At 40.5% G+C, this 19246-nt stretch overlaps 1 protein-coding gene across 9 annotated transcripts in view; it reads right to left on the reverse strand.

The window, feature by feature from the left end:
* Positions 1–19246, reverse strand: part of KYAT3 (kynurenine aminotransferase 3) — an 846358-nt gene that overhangs the window by 157124 nt on the left and 669988 nt on the right. For all 9 annotated transcript variants that reach the window (XM_044085641.1, XM_044085640.1, XM_044085643.1 and 6 more), the window contains one exon: positions 5612–5798. In XM_044085641.1, coding sequence (XP_043941576.1) covers positions 5612–5798 — 187 coding nt within the window. The remainder of the gene's footprint in view (positions 1–5611; positions 5799–19246) is intronic.

Genomic DNA, 19246 nt, shown 5'->3' on the forward strand with positions numbered 1-19246 from the left:
CACTCCGCATGACCTTGAAGGTGTCACGATCCCGAGGCAAAGAAAGCTCCGGCTCCAAAGAGATGGGAGTCCTTCTCTGAGTCGAGGGCGACGGCTCCGAGTCTGATGTGGGAGCCGAGCTCACCTGCGCCGAAGCTCCGAGAGGGAGAGCGGGGTCAGACAAGGGACTGATGCCACTTCCCCCCTCGGAGGCAACGAGAGAGCTTCAGCGCCCAGATCCCTCGATGGACAGAACAATCGAGGTGAACAGAGCCGACGTCGGAACCAAAGAGGAGGTAATCGGCACGGTCGGTTCTACTATCAGTGCGTTCATGGTCTCCGGCTCCGAACTAAGTGTAGTCGGAGGAGAGATGGAGGCGGATGGAGCCGCAACCTGCTGAGGTGGGCTGGAAAGTAATTTTGCACGGGCCTGTGATTTAAGCAACCAGCTGACTACTCTCTTCACGTCTTGATCCGATAACCTGGAGGATCGAGAGGAGTGGGATGAAGAGCGATGACTGTGTTCACTTCCTAATAAGGGTGACTGTGGCACCGAGCAGATCGGTTCTACTATCAGTGCGTTCATGGTCTCCGGCTCCGAACTAAGTGTAGTCGGAGGAGGAATGGAGATGGAGGCGGATGGAGTCGCAACCTGCTGAGGTGGGCTGGAAAGTAATTTCGCAAGGGCCTGTGATTTAAGCAACCAGCTGACTACTCTCTTCACGTCTTGATCCAATAACCTGGAGGATCGAGGGGACTGAGATGAAGAGCGATGACTGCGTTCATCACTTCCTAATAAGGGTGACTGTGGCACCAAGCGGATTGGCTCCAAGTGGATTGGCTCCAATGAAGGAGACCTTGCTCGCTTGTGGCTCCGAGACGGCTCTGAGGTGGCAGTTGGAGCTGAGGGAGGAGAAGACTTGTCGATGCTAGTCGGCACCAACAAACTTGGTTCTTCAAGCCCAGGAGTCGGTTCCGAGGATGGAGCCGACGGCTTGACAGACTTTAGAGGATTTCACTAGCTGAGAACCTTTAGCCGGGGAATCCTGTGGTTTCAATAATCCTCGAAGGATTAATTTGTTTTTGCACTCCTGCAGGACCCTTTGACTAAATGCATGACAGATAGAGCAGGAGTTCTGCAGGTGCACAGCCCCTAAACAATAAACACAGCTAGTGTGCCCATCTGTCAGAGACATTTTCTGACAGCATGAGTCACACTTTTTGAAGCCAGAAACTTTGGCCTCTTTATACATGTTACACCACTATACTGAAAAACAAACTTTTTTTTTTTTTTTTTTTACAGTTAAGGAACAGAAAGGAGACCCTCTAATTTAAATGGCTGTCCTATGGGGGGAAGCTAGAACTCTCTAATTTAAATGAGTTCAGGGGAAACAGACGGCCTGCGAGATATGGAGCGACAGCCAACAAAGCTACAACACTCACAAGAAAGGTGATAAGGGATAAAGAACTATATCTAGACAAAAACTTGACAAATTTTAAGAATAAACAACAATTATAATCATAGAAAAAACTATACTAAGCCTGAGCCAGTAATGAAGCAACCTCGCAGGTGAAGCGGCGAACGAGATCTGGGTAGCTCACACTGGGCATTCTGGGAAAAGGGTTAGCCTCGAGCCAGTAAATAGCTCTCGAGCTATAGAAGTAGGCAGAGTCAGAGCCGAGGATCGGCTCCAAACCCAAACAGCAAGAACAAAGGTGAGATGGGACAACTTAACATCTGCTCTTTCTTTGTATTGTACCTGTGGACCTAGACACACTAAGAGGGTATCTTGGTTTCATGCACCTGTATGAACTCCTTTGGAGCACAATAAGCATGTGTGAGTAGGAAAATGAGCCCAAAAGCGATGTTTTGCAACACAGGTTGCGTTTTCAGCAGATGAAGGTACTAAGGAGCAAATCTGCTCTTATACATTTGCATCATGCAGACAAGACATGCATATAATTCCATATTTTACACCTTTATACCACCCTGATGCTCCAAAATATTTTGCACTACATTATTTCTTGGCAGTACAACCTCAGCAGTGGGAAGGTATCTTTTACTTTTCACATTATGAACACTCTGTCACAGGTTGCACTACCAAGATGCATGGCATATTGAATAAAAGTCAATGGGCATGACTATGAGAGGCCAGCTAAAATGTTCTGGAATTAGACCATCTGAATGGCCATGGCTTCTAATGGCACTGTGTGTAAGAAAGAGTCCTGGTGTTCCAGTAAGGAATAAAAGATCTTCCTGAATTTGTTGCATAAAGACCATTAGGAGTGCTTGCTTGCAAATTCCTTTGAGGGTCCCCAGTAGATACCTGCCACAGTCTTGCCAGAGTGGTCTGCCACCCCTTTTTGTTACTGTTCTAAACTTCCTTTTCTATGGTCAGAAAACAAATTGAAGCAGTCCAGTGGCCCCTTAAAAGCAGCATGCTGCTTTTCCCATATTCTTGTGTCTTAGCACATGTGCATGCTCTGAGACAGGTGGCTTCTAGGTTGGATGAATCTTAGACAATATCAGCATGGTGGAAGAAGCCTGGGTTGTCAAACGTACAGTTCACATAGCTGAGTTTTGAAGAACTGACTTCCCAAGTGTGGCCAGACTCCCTATGGTACTGTCACACTGGGAAATGCCACTCCTGAAAAGAATTGAGCTTTGACCAAACTCTTCAAAAGGACTGAGCTCAGAACACAGCCTTTATCAATGAATGGATGGAAAACTGATGCCCAAAAATGAAGTAATTAAAGATAGACTTGGAAAATGTCTTCTTGGTAACAGCAAACTTTTTACTCAATGGGAAAAAAGGAAAAAGGAGACCAAAAACTAGTCCAGCTTGCTAAACTCATGTTATCTTCCTCAGGGAATGACCAAGTTGTCAGTGCACATTCAGTTTTTAAGTTTTGAGTGTTCGTTCTGAATACCAGGCATCGAAAATCTGACTGTTATACAGTTACATTTATCTGGCAATTCAGGATATCGAAGACCAACTTAATTAACCAATTTAATGACTTCAATTCCTTTAATTAAATCCCAGTTCAAATCCTTGTTTTCGTGGAAAGACCTGAATATTTTAATGCTTTGGAGTAGGTCCATAATTTTCCAAGACAGCGTGATGTAGAAGATTTATTACATAAAAGAGAATATTATTTAGGCTCCATGACAAGTAGAGGGATAAAGCCTGACTACTTCCCAAATGTTGTAAGTTTGAATAGTGGCTTGGGCTGGAAAAGGTGAGCAGAGGATGGCACAAGTGATGATAAAGCTGCTCTCTTGTGGGAGGGAGTGCTTGGTTTGGTCAGCCAACCTCTACCATGGCAGTGGAGGCTTATATAGCACCAAAAAGGCCAGGAAAACCATGTGATGTTGGCAGTCTTAAGCTGCTGATGGTAGTCCTCATTAATGTGTAGGTGGAGGCACACATGCATAGGAAGTATAGGATGCCCTGCTGTGCCATGGATGCTCACATCAGCCACCAGGAGTAGGATAAGGTATTTTATTATTTTACTGAGTGGGGTAAGATCTTAACAGAAATGTCTCTCTGTCAGGATGCTGGGACAGCACAGTTCACCTCCATGGCTGTCCAGATGTCTTTTCCCATTATTTGTGCATCCTTGCTGGGGATAGCCATGATGGGAGAGGGGGTGAATGGGCTTCAGACCAGTAGGGTAAGGCTTGATGATCACCATGTGTGGAGTACAAAAATGCACATAAAAAAGAGGGTTATAGGTAGTCTATTTTAAATAAATGTGCGCATTTTAAATGTAATCTTTTATGCACTAATATGTTTTATATACACATGACTTTTAACATGCTTGTGTTGAATGAATTGCTGCTTGTCTTTCATTTCTTTATGATTGACTTAAGTTATTGCACTTAGTTTTTTGCTGGTGGAAAATACCATGCAAGTCACTCAAAATTACTAAAAGGTTTGCTTTTATTACAGTTTACCAGTCTGATAAAAGTGTATATAAAAAGGAACAGAAGTATATGTGGTTCATTCTCTTTATTGATTTTGATTTACAAAAATATTAGTTTCTGAAATTAGTTTCAGCTGTTTTAACTCCCAACGGACTCATGCCAGCTTGAGTAACTGAAAACTTAAGTTGGTGCAATAAAAAGTGTTACATCATGTCTGTGTTCCACCATCTTTGTGTTTTCTGTTAATGGACCGACATGGCATTTTTTTTTCTTTTTTCTTTCTTTCTACTGTTATTAGTACAGATTTAAAGTTAGGCCATCATTTTTAAAAGTTTTTGTTGTCAGTTTTTGCTTTTGGTCAGTCCAGTACAATGATGTACTCATACTGACATTTATGTACTTCTCAAATATTTTTTAAAGGAACTGTACTGACAGGAGTAAGGAAAATGCTTGCTTACAAATAATAGGTCAGAAGAAGGCTTCATGACACAGAGTTGTAGTCCTTAATGCTTTGTTATGGGAAAGGTGTACACTATATGTATTATCTATTGTAGCTGTCTGTTGCACAAAAAACACCACCTGGTCTCTCTTCTGATCTCTGGTGGTATTCAGCAGCAAGTAATCCGAACAGTGTTTTGGACTAGCAATCTAATCCACACTCAGGGTTACACTGTCTAATAATTAGTCCTGATGTTTATTATATTGGCTTAGATTCAAATGAGGTTTGTTTCCCCAAGAAAGTTAAGGAAGATGAGCAGATTAAGACTAATGTTAAAAAAGATAAGTTTAAATGTCCATCTCATAAGATCATAATGTGTATCCCTTTTTTGTTAGAATAAAATCCTCTACTGCCTTTTTATGGATAGGATGGCAACAGCACAATAACGAAAAATATTCGCAGTTCCCCTTCTCTTGAGCACGGTATAGATGAGGACAGGCAGAGTTTGGAATGTCAGAGTGTCAAGTGCTGGACAGACCACATGCATAGTTTAGTATTCTGACTAAAATTTCCAGCACCAAGTGTAAAGGAGCCAGAAGTCAAAGTAGAACTTCCAGGAATAAGAGCCAAAAACTATCTCATAAGTGTAAGATGGGAGACCTAATTTTTTTAATTTGATTTATTCCTTTGTTAACTGGGTAAGTGAACTTGTCCTTCCTTATCCTTTTCATCCATGACTCATATCTCCACAGCAGGGATAAATGCAAAGAATATAGACAGTATAGAGTAGCCAATAAACCAACATGCTTTTGGAAGATGCAGAAAAGAAAAGAATCCAAAGAAATCACATGCAGATTTGGGAAAAGCATACAAACACCACACAGTTAGATCAGGAATGACTCCCATCCCTATACACTGACACTATAAGGCAAAGATCCTAAAAACTAGGCCATTCTGCTAAAATGTAATAAATAGGTACTGTGGAAAACTAGACAGTAGCCTTCGTACAGTTTGAATTAAAACTGTAGTGTGCAGGAAAAGGACAACAAATAATATTCAGTAAGCCTCACTTTAGTGTAACTGCAATTTGCATCCAAAAGTTACACAGAGATGAATCAAGTTATGTAACACTGAAGTGTTACAATAAATCCTGTTTTATAATCTAGATTTTCTTGCATGTGGTGGTGTGTATGCTGCAAATATTTCTAAGACACAAAGCAAAATGTGAAAATATATTTCAGAAGCTCAAAGGGTAGGGTATTTACCTAGCCCTGCTACATCAGCAATGATGAAATAGCCTCCTTCAGGAACAACGGGTTTCAAACCAACATCATGAAGCAACCTGGTGATTTGGTCACGCTTGCCTTCAAGTTCCCGAGGCAGAGCATTAAAATAGCATTCATGGTCATCCATTTGATTTAACTCCTTAAGGAAACCTTGTGCAACAGCCTCCTACAGAAAAAAAATAAATAAAATAAAGGAATGGTTAAAACTAATGAAGATATTACATTAAGTATTTTAAAACAGTTTAGTCAAGTGTCAGAGCAGTGTTATGAGCACAAAATTTGCGACTGGTGAAACTAAGAATACATGGCAGATATCAATGCAGAAAATGCTGACTAAATGACTAAAATTTGTGCCTTCTTCTCTAAAAGCTTCTAGGAGACTATACTCAATTATGTGGAAAATGTGAATTAATTCAAAAAACAAATTGCTTGACAGCACGAATCAGAGAATGGAAAGTGCTGAATGTGAACATTCGCCATTAGTCATAAACCTTAGAAACAAACAAAAAAAATGAAAACAAAACTTATTCAGTCAAGAATGACAAACTGAAGAGGCATGAGGCAAGTCAGACATTAACACTTCAAGATCCTTACTGTGGCTTCCAAGCAACATGACATGTGCCCTCATCCCTTAACAGTAACACTCCTTTTTAAAGTTATATAGTACAGAGAGTGCTGAACCAGAACCTTACCTCTTTGATATCATTCTGATGCTACTTTGTACAAGAAAAATAACACAGAACCTAATTTGCAAGAGAAAAAAAAGCTCAAAACCCACATTTTCATAAACTATGTTTAATCATGGTCAACAACAAAGCCCTCTGCTTAAGTTAATAGGCACGCATGCTCACAACCAGTTCTGTTCTCTCCCTAAAGGAAATAATTAAGGTTTCATAAAATGAATGTCAGGCAGCCCTCTGTTTAATTTCCCCAAGTCTTTTGGGTTTCTAATACCATGATGGGACCTCCCAGAGGATTTGAGCAAGAGGGAGTGTATAAATATTTGGGAATTGATGTAGGATCAATAATAAAACATGAACAAATATGAATAAAACTCGGTAAGGAATATTTTAGAAGACTGAAATTAATCCTGAAATCAGCACTGACATCTAGGAACAAAATTCAAGCTATAAACCAATTTGCTCTTCCTGTCTTAACTTACAGCTCTAGATTAGACCGAATAACAAGAAGGATGCTTCATGCTCGTGGGACTCCACACATATCTGCTCCCCTCACAAGACACAAACGTAGTGAATGTTTTGAAACATGAGGAGAATAAATCTAAGATGATGTCCCTGCTTAGTCTAGCAGAAAATACCGGTGTCAAGCTGGAACAGAAATCAAATCAGAAGTAGATAAAAATCAGACAGCAAATGAATGTGCCAAAACACAAAACAAAAGAAAGAATATAAGGTGAAGGATCAGCTGAGAAGGCAAGAAATATGGAAAATGCATAAATATATTTGCAAGTATAGAAAACTTCTGGAAGAACTTCATGTAGATCTGGATCGAATGCAGGAATGGTTAAACAGAGGCAAATTCAAACCAAGAGATAAAAGGTTAATATTGGCGGCCAAGATAGTGGGCTATGTACACGTTAGTTTACAAAGTCCATTGAACATGTGGGAGAAATAGACAACTGCAGGTTTTGTAAAACAGAATTAGAAACAGCCACACACCTCGTTGCTGGTTGTGACATACTAATGGCAAAAGGACTGTATGCTGAAAGGCATAACAATGTGGCAAGACTGTTGCCCTGGGAATTGTGCAAACATTATGGTATTGAAATGGCTGAAAAACACTGGAAACATTTGCCACAAAGCATCATAAAAAATTGTGAAGTCTACATCACATGGCATCATCCATTACCAACAGTTCAAAAGATAGATGTGAGAAAACCGGATATAGTGGTCCATGAAAAGACGACAAAAGTAGCATTGATCACTGAAATTGTTACACCCAGTGACTACAGTGTATTGCATACAGAGAGACACAAAGTCATAATATATCAGGATTTGCAGGCAGAAATGAGAACGATGTGGAAGAAAGATACCCAGACAATTCCAATAGTAGTTGGAGCAACGGGTCTTATAAAAAAGAATCTACAATCATATTTAGATATGTTACCAATACATGTAACTCCATACGAATTACAAAGGAGTCATTACTGGGCACATTGCAGGTGCTGCAAAGAGCACTTTTGGCTGACATTGAAGACTGAAGAAATACTAATTTCATGAACTTTAATCATACTTTGTCTTAGGAATGGAGTCTCCTGTCATGGTATTAGAAACCCAAAAGATTTAGAGAAATTAAAAAAGGGATTCCATTCTTAAGTCATGGTATGATTAAAATATATGAAACTAAAAAGCTCCATTCAGGACCAAACCAAGCAGTCAGTCAATCCACACCAGGAAATATGCAAAATCAATGTCTATTCAGACCTTATGTCAATACCCAAGAATAAAGGCTCTGTATATAAACATACAGCAAGTGTCTTTTCAGACCTCAAGGAACACTTCAAAAATATCCGCAAATATTCCACATTCAAAGTTCCAGTAGTATAAAATATGAAAACTTTTTATTTAACAACGGTGAGCGCTTTCGCTATGTAGCTTTTTCAAACCATTACAAATACATCTCTCAAACAACTCAATATATACCTCAGTACTCAATTGATTAATAAGATAATTAAATAATTAAGTATCATTTAAATAATTAAAAGAATATAAACACAAAAATATATATATATATATATATATATATATATATATACATATATATATATGTAAGTACATTAAAAATAAAATAATACATAATACCCGATAACTTTAAATATGTATATATGTATATGTGCAACATCTGAAAATATATGTTGTTTTTTGAAAGCATATATTCATTTATATTTCAACCTTCTTCCTTCAAGTGCAGGTTTCAATGGAATTTTTTCATTTAAACCAGGATGAATATGGGCTTGTAGCCTTATAATCCAACTAGTTTCTAGTTGTTCTGTATAATTTCTTATATCTCCTCCCCTGTCATTGGGTACATTAATATGTATTACCATGAATTTGAAGTAATGCATGGGACCATTCTGTATAATATGTTTAGAAAGTGCATTAATTTCAGATTTAATTCTAATCTGATAAATATGTTCCCTAACTCTGTTTTTTAATTTTCTATCAGTTTTTCCGACATAGAACACAGTGCACTTCATGCAAGTGGCAAGGTACACTAAATGTTCTGTGTCACAAGTTGCATTGATATTAAAAGTGAAAATTTGAGATGTTGTAGGGTGCACAAACATATTAACATCAGAGATATAAGAACAGAAATTACATTTCTTGCATGGTTGAGTTCCATTGTAAATACTATATTCATTTAATTGCATTTGATTAGGGAAGCACAATAACCTATGTAAGTTCTTTTTGTTCTTGAAAATATATTGCGGTTGCTCTCCTACTAGATTCCTAATTTCAGGGTTTACATTTAAAATATCCCAATGTTTAAGAATAATCTCTTTAATTGATAGTATGTCTTAAGTATAATATAAAGTAACTTTTTTCTGCCTGCTAACAGTTTCAAATTCATTTACTTTCACTTCCCTATAAATGTCACTAGCCCTTTCAGAAAAAATGGGACATGCCCTATCTGTTCTAATATGGTCCGTATGTAAAAAACCTCTTTCTATCTCTGCTCTTTTATAATTTCTTACTAATAATATCTCATTTAAATTGCTAAGTTCAGTTTCATAATTACTTTGTATTAGGTTTAATCTCGATGCTCTTATAGCTTGTCCTTTAATGATATTCGAAAAAATGTGGCCAGGGTGCATACTATCCCTATGCAATAAAGTATTTTTATAACACAATTTCCTATGGACACCTGTGTTGAGTTTTCCATTTTCTAGACGTTGGATAAATATGTCTAAAAAAGCTATGTCATCACTAGATCTAATCATAGTAAACTTCAAAAAAGATGTTAACGAATTAGTTTCTATTACAAACTTATCCAATTCTTCTGTGGTGCCTGTCCATAGAAAAAAGAAATAGTCAACAAAACGTCTGTAAAAACAGACAAATTTCTGAAATAAATCTAGACGAAATAGTTTTTCTTCTTCCCATAATGCCATCACTAGGTTGGCGTAGCTATTGGCACAAGAGGTGCCCATAGCTATGCTATCCTTTTTTAAATATAGCTGTTGATTAAACAAAAAAACATTGTTTTCCAATACCATTTCCAGTAAAAGACAAGTAAACTCTATCTGGTCAATCAACATATTAGAGTGCTTCATCAAATACCCCCGAATACTTTCAATTCCTATCTCATTGGGTATGTTTGTAAATAATGATTTAACATCCATAGTTACCATAATAAAAGAAATATCATCAGGTAATAATTTCGTCCCTTCATATAGATCTAATAAGAACTGTTTAGAATCTCTTAGGATATATGTATTCAAATTCACAATAGGTCTCAAAGTTCTTTCAACTAATATAGATAGTGGTTCTGTAACCCACCCTCTACCAGATACAATTGGTCTCATAGTGGGGTTAATTGAATCCTTATGTATCTTAGGTAGACCCTGGATGGTTGGAATAGTATGGTTTTCTACGAATAGAAAATTATACAAGTCAGAATTAATCATATCTGTCTTGAATAAATCATCAAAAGTATTATACACACTAGTTATATGTTGTTGAACACTTAATATTGGAATAGGCTCATAAAAATGAATGTCTCAACATCTCAGTCATACTATTATCATAGAAGATTTTATCTAGAACTACAATAGGGCCCCCTTTATCTGCAGGCCTAATAGAGATATTCCTATAATTTCTTAAATCTTGTAAAGCTTTAATTTGTTTAGGTGTTAAATTGTTTTTCCTAGTATTTACATAGTTTTCTCTGCAATGAATAAATGTCTCTTTCTACTATTCTACTAAAGGCATCTAATAATGGATGTAAGTTCGGAACATAGGTACGTGGTCTTTTAGGTAATCTATTTGATATACCAACATTACTTTCTGCAAATAACAGTTTTAACTGTAAATTCCTTACAAAAAGTTTAATATCCAATATTGTGTCTGTAACATTACTTTGTCTAGTTGGAATAAAAGATAATCCTTTATTTAAAACTTCCAATTCAAATTTATTTAAAGGCCTGTGTGAAAGATTCCACACTAGGTCATTCTCTCCTACATTTTCTTTAAAGTTGGCTCTTTCATTTCTGCCCCTGAGGCTTTGACATGTCTGAGACATATTGTCCGTCTGTATCGCAATACTTCCTACGGGGAGAAGGTTCTGAAGTGCTTGCAATGCCAACAGCACCGCCCTCATCTCCAGAACGTTGATATGCAAGGAAGTCTCTGTGTCGTTCCACGTGCCTTGGACCGTTCTGCCTGAGCAATGCCCCCCCCCCACCCGAGGTGAGAGGCATCCGTGGTCACCATGACGAGGGGAGGCGGCGTGCAGAAGGGTCGTCCCGTATGGAGGTCCGGGGACTGGAGCCACCATAAGAGGGCCCTCCTGCAAGCCCTGCTGACTGAGATAGGGTGACTGACAGGGAGAAACTGAAAGGACCATTGGACTAAAAGGGTCCACTGTAGCACCCTCATATTCAGACGAGTGTATGGGAGAAGAGTTATTGCTGCTGCCATGGAGCCTAGCGCCCTCAGGACCAATTCCGCCGGTGGGGCTTTTGACTGGAGGATGGCCCGCACATGAAGTCTCAGGTTTTGAAGTCGCTCCGAAGTGAGGAACGCTCGCAGACTTCTCGTATCTAGTATGGCCCCTATGAAATCTATCACTTGTGTTGGAGCAAGGGAGGATTTGTCCATGTTGACCGTAATGCCTAGTTGGGGAGCAAGCCGGAGAAAGTGATTTCTGGCTGCGCAGAGTAGATGCCTTGTTGGGGCAGACAGGAGCCAGTCGTCCAGGTACGGGAAGACCTGCATTCCCTGGAGTCTCAGGTGGGCCGCTATCACTGCAAACACTTTGGTAAACACCCTGGGGGCTGTGGTGAGACCAAAGGAAAGGACCCTGAACTGATAGTGACTGGCTACCAGCTGGAAGCGGAGAAACCTCCTGGATCGTCTGTCCATTAAAATGTGGTAGCACGCATCCTTGAGGTCTATTGAGCACATCCAGTCTCTCTCCCGCAAGAGGGGGAGAATGGATTGAAGGGTGACCATCCGGAATTTTTCTTTGGTTACTGACAGGTTCAAGAGTGAAAGGTCGAGAATCGGTCTCAAGTCCCCCGTCTTTTTTGGCACCAGAAAGAACCTGGAGTAAAACCCTAATCCGAGTTGGATGGGGACGGGCTGGATGGCTCTTTTTTCTAGCAGCTGCTGAATTTCTGCAGCTGCTGCCTCCCTCTGATCGGGTGGTACATCGGGGAGGTTTTTGAGTCTGGGGAATTGGTGCAGTGGAATTTTGTAACCTCTGGATATGATACGAAGCACCTAGCGATCTGACGTAATGGACTCCCAAGCCGCCAGGTGCTTTGAGAAGCGCCTCCCCAACTGCCTCCAGAGTGGAGCAGTCGGGCAACCCCTAAGGGCTGCAGCGTGGGCTGATCAGAGAAGGTTTCTCTGGACCCAAAATTTCTCGGGTCCCCTCTGCCTCTAGGGCGGCGTCCTCCTCTGCCACGGAAGGACTGGTTGTCCGGAGCAGGATGGGAATGTTGCGATTTCCGGAACCACATCTTCTTCTGTCCCTTTTGGTTCTTGGAGAAGGACCTCTGGGGAGCAGAGAAGTGGACTCCGATGGCAGACAATGTCTTCCCGTCCTTTTCGCTCTGGACAAGTGTCTCGCGAACGGTCTTGCCAAACAAGGCAGAACCATCAAAGGGGGCATTCGCAATGGACGCCTTAAAGGGCTCCGCGAAGTCACAATGTCGGAGTCAGGCCTGACGTCTCATGACTAGACCCGCTCTGCTAGCTCTAGCGGCTCCCTCTGTGGCGTGGGACAAAAGCCGCATAGAGGTATTTGAAACAGATCTTAGAGTGGCCATACAAGTGGAGTACAACTGCTTGTCATCCGCAGACATGGACTCTGGGGGGGAAGCAGCATATTCTTTGATAAGATCACGCTGCATCCTGATGACATGTGCCATGTAGTTCAGGGACCTTACTGAGAAGGTCGCTGAACTAAATACCCGCTTCCTGAGGCGATCCATCGAGCGGGACTCCTTGCACGGTGGATGGACCGAGGGGCTCTCCTGAGCTAATTCCCTCTTCATGGCTGCCATCAACATGGCATCTACAGGGGGACCCTTGCTCCAGTGGGACCGGTCTGCAGGGGGACTCAAAATTCTATCCGGGCGTTTGGGGACTGGCTCCACAGTGTCCAGCTCCTTCCACGCCCTGGTGGTGATAAGGTCCACCAGGGGGTCGGCCGGAGGGGACACCCAAGAGGTAGACGGGCCTGCTTCGAATGACTCCAGGAACATGGACTCGGAGGAAGCCTTGGGGGCAGACCACCCCCCCTGATCCTGAGCATTTCCATGATGTCTCCAAAGGAGACATCCTCGGGGGGTGACCTTGGGGAGCCTTCCCCTTCATCCAAGTCTGTGTCCTCTGTTAAGGACTCTGGGGAGTCCACGTGTCTCCTCTTACACTTATGCTTGCGAGGCACTTCCTCAGGAGGACTGTCCGAGGAGGTCTCACCAGCAATATCCTGTTCCAGTGGAACAACCTGGGACATCGAAGCAGGCTGTCCCTGTGGCCGGGTGATGGAAGCCTGACCCAGCAGAGAGGGAGTGCAGGGTGGAGCCGATGCAAGGACCGGGGGTCCGGATGCTGTCAACAGAGCCCTCTCCACTACATCGAAGGCCGAGGGGGAGCTGCTTTCCCTGGGACCCGAAAGCCGGCTCCCACTCGGATCCGATGAAGGGATCGGAACTGGCGCCGAGGCCACCAGATCCGAAGGACCCATGTGCTCCGACCTGGATGGAGCCGAAGGCACACTGAATCCCTCGGATCCGAAGCTCGGCCCACGGCTCCGAGAGGTCGGATCCGACAGACTCGAGGGCAGGGTCGGATCCGAAGTACCCAGTACTGTCGGTGCCGACCCACCCCCGGCTCCAGCGCTGTCCGGCTCTGAACTCTCCAAACCCAGGAAGCGGGTCGGAGAAGGAGCTTTCAGGGCAAAAAAAGGTGTCGAGCTCCCCCCCCAAAGGGGGGGGGGGGCAAGAGCACTCCCATCTGCAGCTGGGCCTGGATGAACCTTCTCATCATCCGGTCCAAGTCTGCATCAGAAAGACTATAGGAAGATCTCGACGAGGCCACCGAGGCGGGCCGGGAATGCCGCCTCGATGACCTAGACAGAGATCGGGTCTCCTCCTCCTTGGGTCCCGGGGAAAAGCAAGGGGATCGGATCCAAGGAGGAGGAGACCTGGAAGCCGTGGAGGGAGAAGCCCGCTTAGCTGGGGGGGCCGAAGTGGAGGCCTCGGCCCGCCGCTTGTGGTGCTTCTCCCTCCTTTTCCCCCTCCTGGCCTCCCTTTCCTCCGGCGTCTTAGTGGGAGTTTGAGGCCCGGCCGGGGGAAGGGGGCAGGAGTGGCTACCACCAAGGACTGAGGAGAGCCACGGGAGTACCGGAGGCCGAAGCCGGATCCGGGGGCAAAAGTCCCGCCAGAACCAACTTCAACCTCTGCTCTTTCAGTGCCCTGGGGTTGAACACCCCGAGGACAGGTGTTCAACCCCAAGGCACCGAACACACAGAGTGTGGCCATCTGCCGGTGAAAGCTTATGGCCACACTCGGTGCACTTAGAAAAAATGGGCTTTGGGGCCTCCGACATTAGGAAAAAAATAAGTAACTACACAAACACACCAGGCCCCAAAACACAAGCAACACACACACACTCTACGAACCAGCGAGGGGAGGAATTACACTAAAAATTAATAAAATTAACAAAAGGGATCCTAAACACACACACTGTTTAAGTAAATCAAAAAAAATTTCTGTATTGACAAGTTTTTTAAGACTTATCTGATAAGTCGCCAGGAGCTCTAAATCCAGCTGTCTCTTCTAAGAGCGGCAAACTAGATCTGAGGTCAATCAGGGTTGGCAGGGGATTATGGGTAAGGGGAGGAGCTAGGAGCTCGGATCCATAAGCTGTAAAATAAGTTGCTGGCTCGGATCTGAAGTCGGATCCAAGACCCAAAGGTTGCTGACAAATGAAGTCCCTACTTCAGATGCATTATTTTATTTTTAATGTACTTGCATATATATATATATATATATATATATATATATATATATATATATATATTTTGTGTGTTTATATTCTTTTAATTATTATTTTAATTAGGAGCTAGGAGCTCGGATCCATAAGCTGTAAAATAAGTTGCCGGCTCGGATCCGAAGTCGGATCCAAGACCCAAAGGTTGCTGACAAATGAAGTCCCTACTTCAGATGCATTATTTTATTTTTAATGTACTTGTATATATATATATATATATATATATATATATATATATATATATATATATATATATTTTATGTGTTTATATTCTTTTAATTATTTAAATGATACTTAATTATCTTATCAATTGAGTACTGAGGTATATATCGAGTTGTTTGAGAGATGTATTTGTAATGGTTTGAAAAAGCTACATACCGAAAGCGCTCACCGTTGTTAAATAAAAAGTTTTCATATTTTATACTACTGGACTTTGAATGTGGAATATTTGCGGATATTTTTGAAGTGTTCCTTGAGGTCTGAAAAGACACTTGCTGTATGTTTATATACAGAGCCTTTATTCTTGGGTATTGACATAAGGTCTGAATAGACATTGATTTTGCATATTTCCTGGTGTGGATTGACTGACTGCTTGGTTTGGTCCTGAACGGAGCTTTTTATTTTCATGTTATTTTTCTTCTTTTTTCTGTTCAGGACCATTTTATCGCTGGTGGTGATTTTCATTATCTGGTTTATGGTATGATTAAAGTTAATGAAATTAGTATTGTTTTAATCTTTAATGTTAGCCTAAAGCACTCTTTGCAGCACCTGCAATGTGACCAGAAATTACTCCAGCAATTCATATGGAGTTGCATGTATTGGTAGCATATCAGTATGACTGCAAATTATTTTTTATTAGGCCTGCTGCTCTTACTACGAGTGGAATTGTCTGTCTATCTTTCTTCCATGTTGCTCTCAATTCTGTCTGCAAATCCTGGTATTTTATGACTTTGCATCTCTCTGTACATAAGACACTGTATTCACTGGATAACCATTTTCAATACCTAACACTACTTTTGTCTTTTTTTTCCCTGGGCTACGATTTTTCTTGCATCTAGTTTTGAACTGCTGCTAATTGGCGAGTCCATGTGAAACAAACAACTCTCTACAATGATTTGTGATTCATGTTTCCAATGCTCGTCAGCTACTTCGATACTGTAGTGTTTGCACAATCCCCAATACAAATAGTCTTGCCACATTATTATGCCTTTCAGTATAGGCCCTCTGCCATGAGTGTATAACACCCAAAAAGATGTGCAACTGTTTTCAGTTGTTTTTACAGAACTTGCATTTGTCGGTTTATACCACATTGTTCAGTGGACTTTGTATACCAATGTGTACGTTGTCCACTATCCCAAGCTGCCATTATTAATCTTTCATCTTTTGGTTTCAAGTCACCTCTTTTTCGCCATTCCTGTGTCAAATCCTGATTGATAAGAGATTGTTCCAGGACATCTCTGTACTTGCCACAACAGTTATGCCTTTTCCATATTTCTTTCCTTCTCATATTATTTGTTTTGCTTTTTGGCACATTCAGTAGCTGTGTAATTCTTTTCTACTTCTGGTTTGATTTTCATTCCCACTTGATACTGATATGCTTTGCTAAACTAAGCACAGAAGTCATCTTAAGAATATTTCTGCACATGCTTTAAAAGTTTTACTATGTTTACATCTGGTGAGGTCTGCAGATATGTATACAAGTCCTGTGACTGCAGAGTTATGCATGTAATCAATTTTGAGAAGGCATATTACCTCCCAGGAATATGTAATCTTGGCATACACTGATTTTTATATATCATTTGATAAGCATGACGTGTTTTCTTGTTTTCCTGTCAAACTGATCCATTATTTTTTAGGGCCAATCACCAAAAACCTTTAAGTTAAAACTGGAAGAGCCAATTGGTTTATAGCTTGGGGTTTATTACTAGATGTCAAAGCAGTTTTCAGTATTAGTTTTAATCTACTAAAGTATTCTTATTGAGTTTTATTCAAATGTATTCATGTTTTATTGCTGATCTTTCATCAGTTCCCAAACATTTATACACTCCTTCCTGCTCAAGTTCCTGTCCCAGGTTGATATTTTCTTGGTGTTGTAGCTTTCCAACTTTAAATGCTGATTTTGCACATTTATTAAGACCAAATGACATTCTTATATTATCTGAGAAAGTTCTAATAATTTGGAGTACTGCTTTCAATTCTTCATCTGATGAACTATACAGTTTTAAGTCATCCATAAAAGTAGATGGAAAGTCTACAGAGTTAACTCATTAACCCCGAGTACCGTCTCATAGTGCCTCTGTGCTTACATCCGAGCGTGCTATGAACCGCTAGTAATTGCACGGTTACCCCAGAGTGCCTTCTGCAAGCGCGACTTACTTCCCGGTCCTATTTCAGAACTATTTTGTGAAAACTAAGTTGAAAAAGTCACTGAACTTTGTCAATTGACTTCTCAACTTAGTTTTCACAGCAGAGTAATCATATGCTTGCATGTAATTTTCTCAAATAAATCGGCTACGAATTCCCTGTGTTTTCTTCTCGTTACATCAAGCCGATTCTGTCTGCATTCCATAATGCAAGTGGTGGCAGCCAATCAGAGTGCTACTTCTATAGTGACACTTGTTATTAATGCCTCCAACTGATGTAATGTTCCTAGATCTAGCCTATTTTTATTCTCGTCTTTCTTCAATTTTATGTGTTTAAGATCCTGAAAGAAAATATTTTGCATCATGTCCGTTTTAAGTTTTTTTCCCTTAAGTGCAGATATTGTTCAGGATTAATTTGACATGCAGGCAGTAGTTTATGTTCAGTTTTTAGCTCACTGTCTTCTGCACAGTCCCACAACACAGACACACACAAGCACGCACACAAATTTTAATTACTTGTCGGCAACAATGGTGTTGAAGCTTCTTTGTTGCTTTCTGCATTTCTTTGCTAGCACCAGCAAGGCAGACTTGGAAACCAACAAAATAAGAAAGGTCACACAAGGATGCGTTTAATAGAAGTTTTTTTTTTCCATTCGTTTTATCCGTTGTGCCTCCTCCCAACCACCAAGCTGTTGTATCGCCTGCCCATTTAATGGAAAAATACTCCTTTGTGTTGTTACAGCCTGTTGAAACTTTTGCAATTACATATAACCTCTTCCCCTCTTTGTTCATTTCCTTGGTTTCCACAACTCACATGACATTTACTTTGCAATCGTCTTTTTGTTTTTGCTGAGAAGGCGAACACAGACCATTGTTGTTAATGCTATCATTCCACTTATTTCCACCTGTTGTTCGTAGTCTACTCCTTCTGCTTATATACAAAGTGAGTGGTGCCCCACTGAAAAGAGATTCCATACTGCAAGTCCTGCAACTTCAAAACATGCGGGTAGCACAGAAAAATAGCAAACTTTTAAAATGGCTGTTATAAATTAAAATTAATTTTAAGCCCCTCTGCACGCCTGACATGGGAACTCGAGAAAAGGGTATACTCCATGATGCAGCAATTTTTAACTAAGTACATATTTGGCCCCAATCGCATTTCACATTTCAGTATCACATGGCGTGCATTACGGAAGTCCTTTAGCAGAGAACCAGAACTGACAACTAAAATCTTAAGTTATCATAACAATGGGTGCTTGGTTCTTTAAATGTTAGCACTTCAAAAAGATATACATATTTTGTCGCAAATAGGTGAAAATGAATGTAAAATGACTGAGAACTGATAGTAAGATGCAAGCTTTCTTAATTTTTTGCATTTTTAACACACAATCTTTTTTTTTTTTTTATTATCCTTTATATATATATTATATATATATATATATATATATATATATATATATATATATATATATATTTATTTTGTTGTTTATTTTCTGGAGTCTATCTGATGATATTTTATATTCATAGAGGCAGAGTCAGCAAATAATAATCAAAAAAATAAAATGATTATAATATACGTTTACAGATAATTTTTACATTAGATACATTACATCACATACAAAACACAATACAACAAAAAATATTTATTAAACAAATAAGATTTTTGTTATGAATATTATTCTGTTTTTTTTTGTTTTTTTTTTTTTTTTTATTTTTTTTTTTTTAATATCATGCTATCTTATGTGCATGCATACCCATAATGGCATAAACTGCATTACCTCAGTAAATTTCTGTGGGACTGATTCCATCTACGCAAGTCATTGAATGTAATACGTGCTTTGAGTTGCAGAGTTTCAGCAAATAATTTCAATCCTCTTTGCCACTGTGATTTTCATAGCCTGCACTTTGCAGTGCATAAATCTACCACAAGCCAGTAGCAACAACTACAAGGAAGACTTTATGAGTCAACTTCAGTGCCCTTATCTGATATTCAGACACTGACAATG

The sequence above is a fragment of the Protopterus annectens genome, chromosome 10.part0 (assembly GCF_019279795.1).
Source record: "Protopterus annectens isolate FY-2018-M chromosome 10.part0, PAN1.0, whole genome shotgun sequence".
NCBI classification, from domain to species: domain Eukaryota; kingdom Metazoa; phylum Chordata; order Ceratodontiformes; family Protopteridae; genus Protopterus; species Protopterus annectens.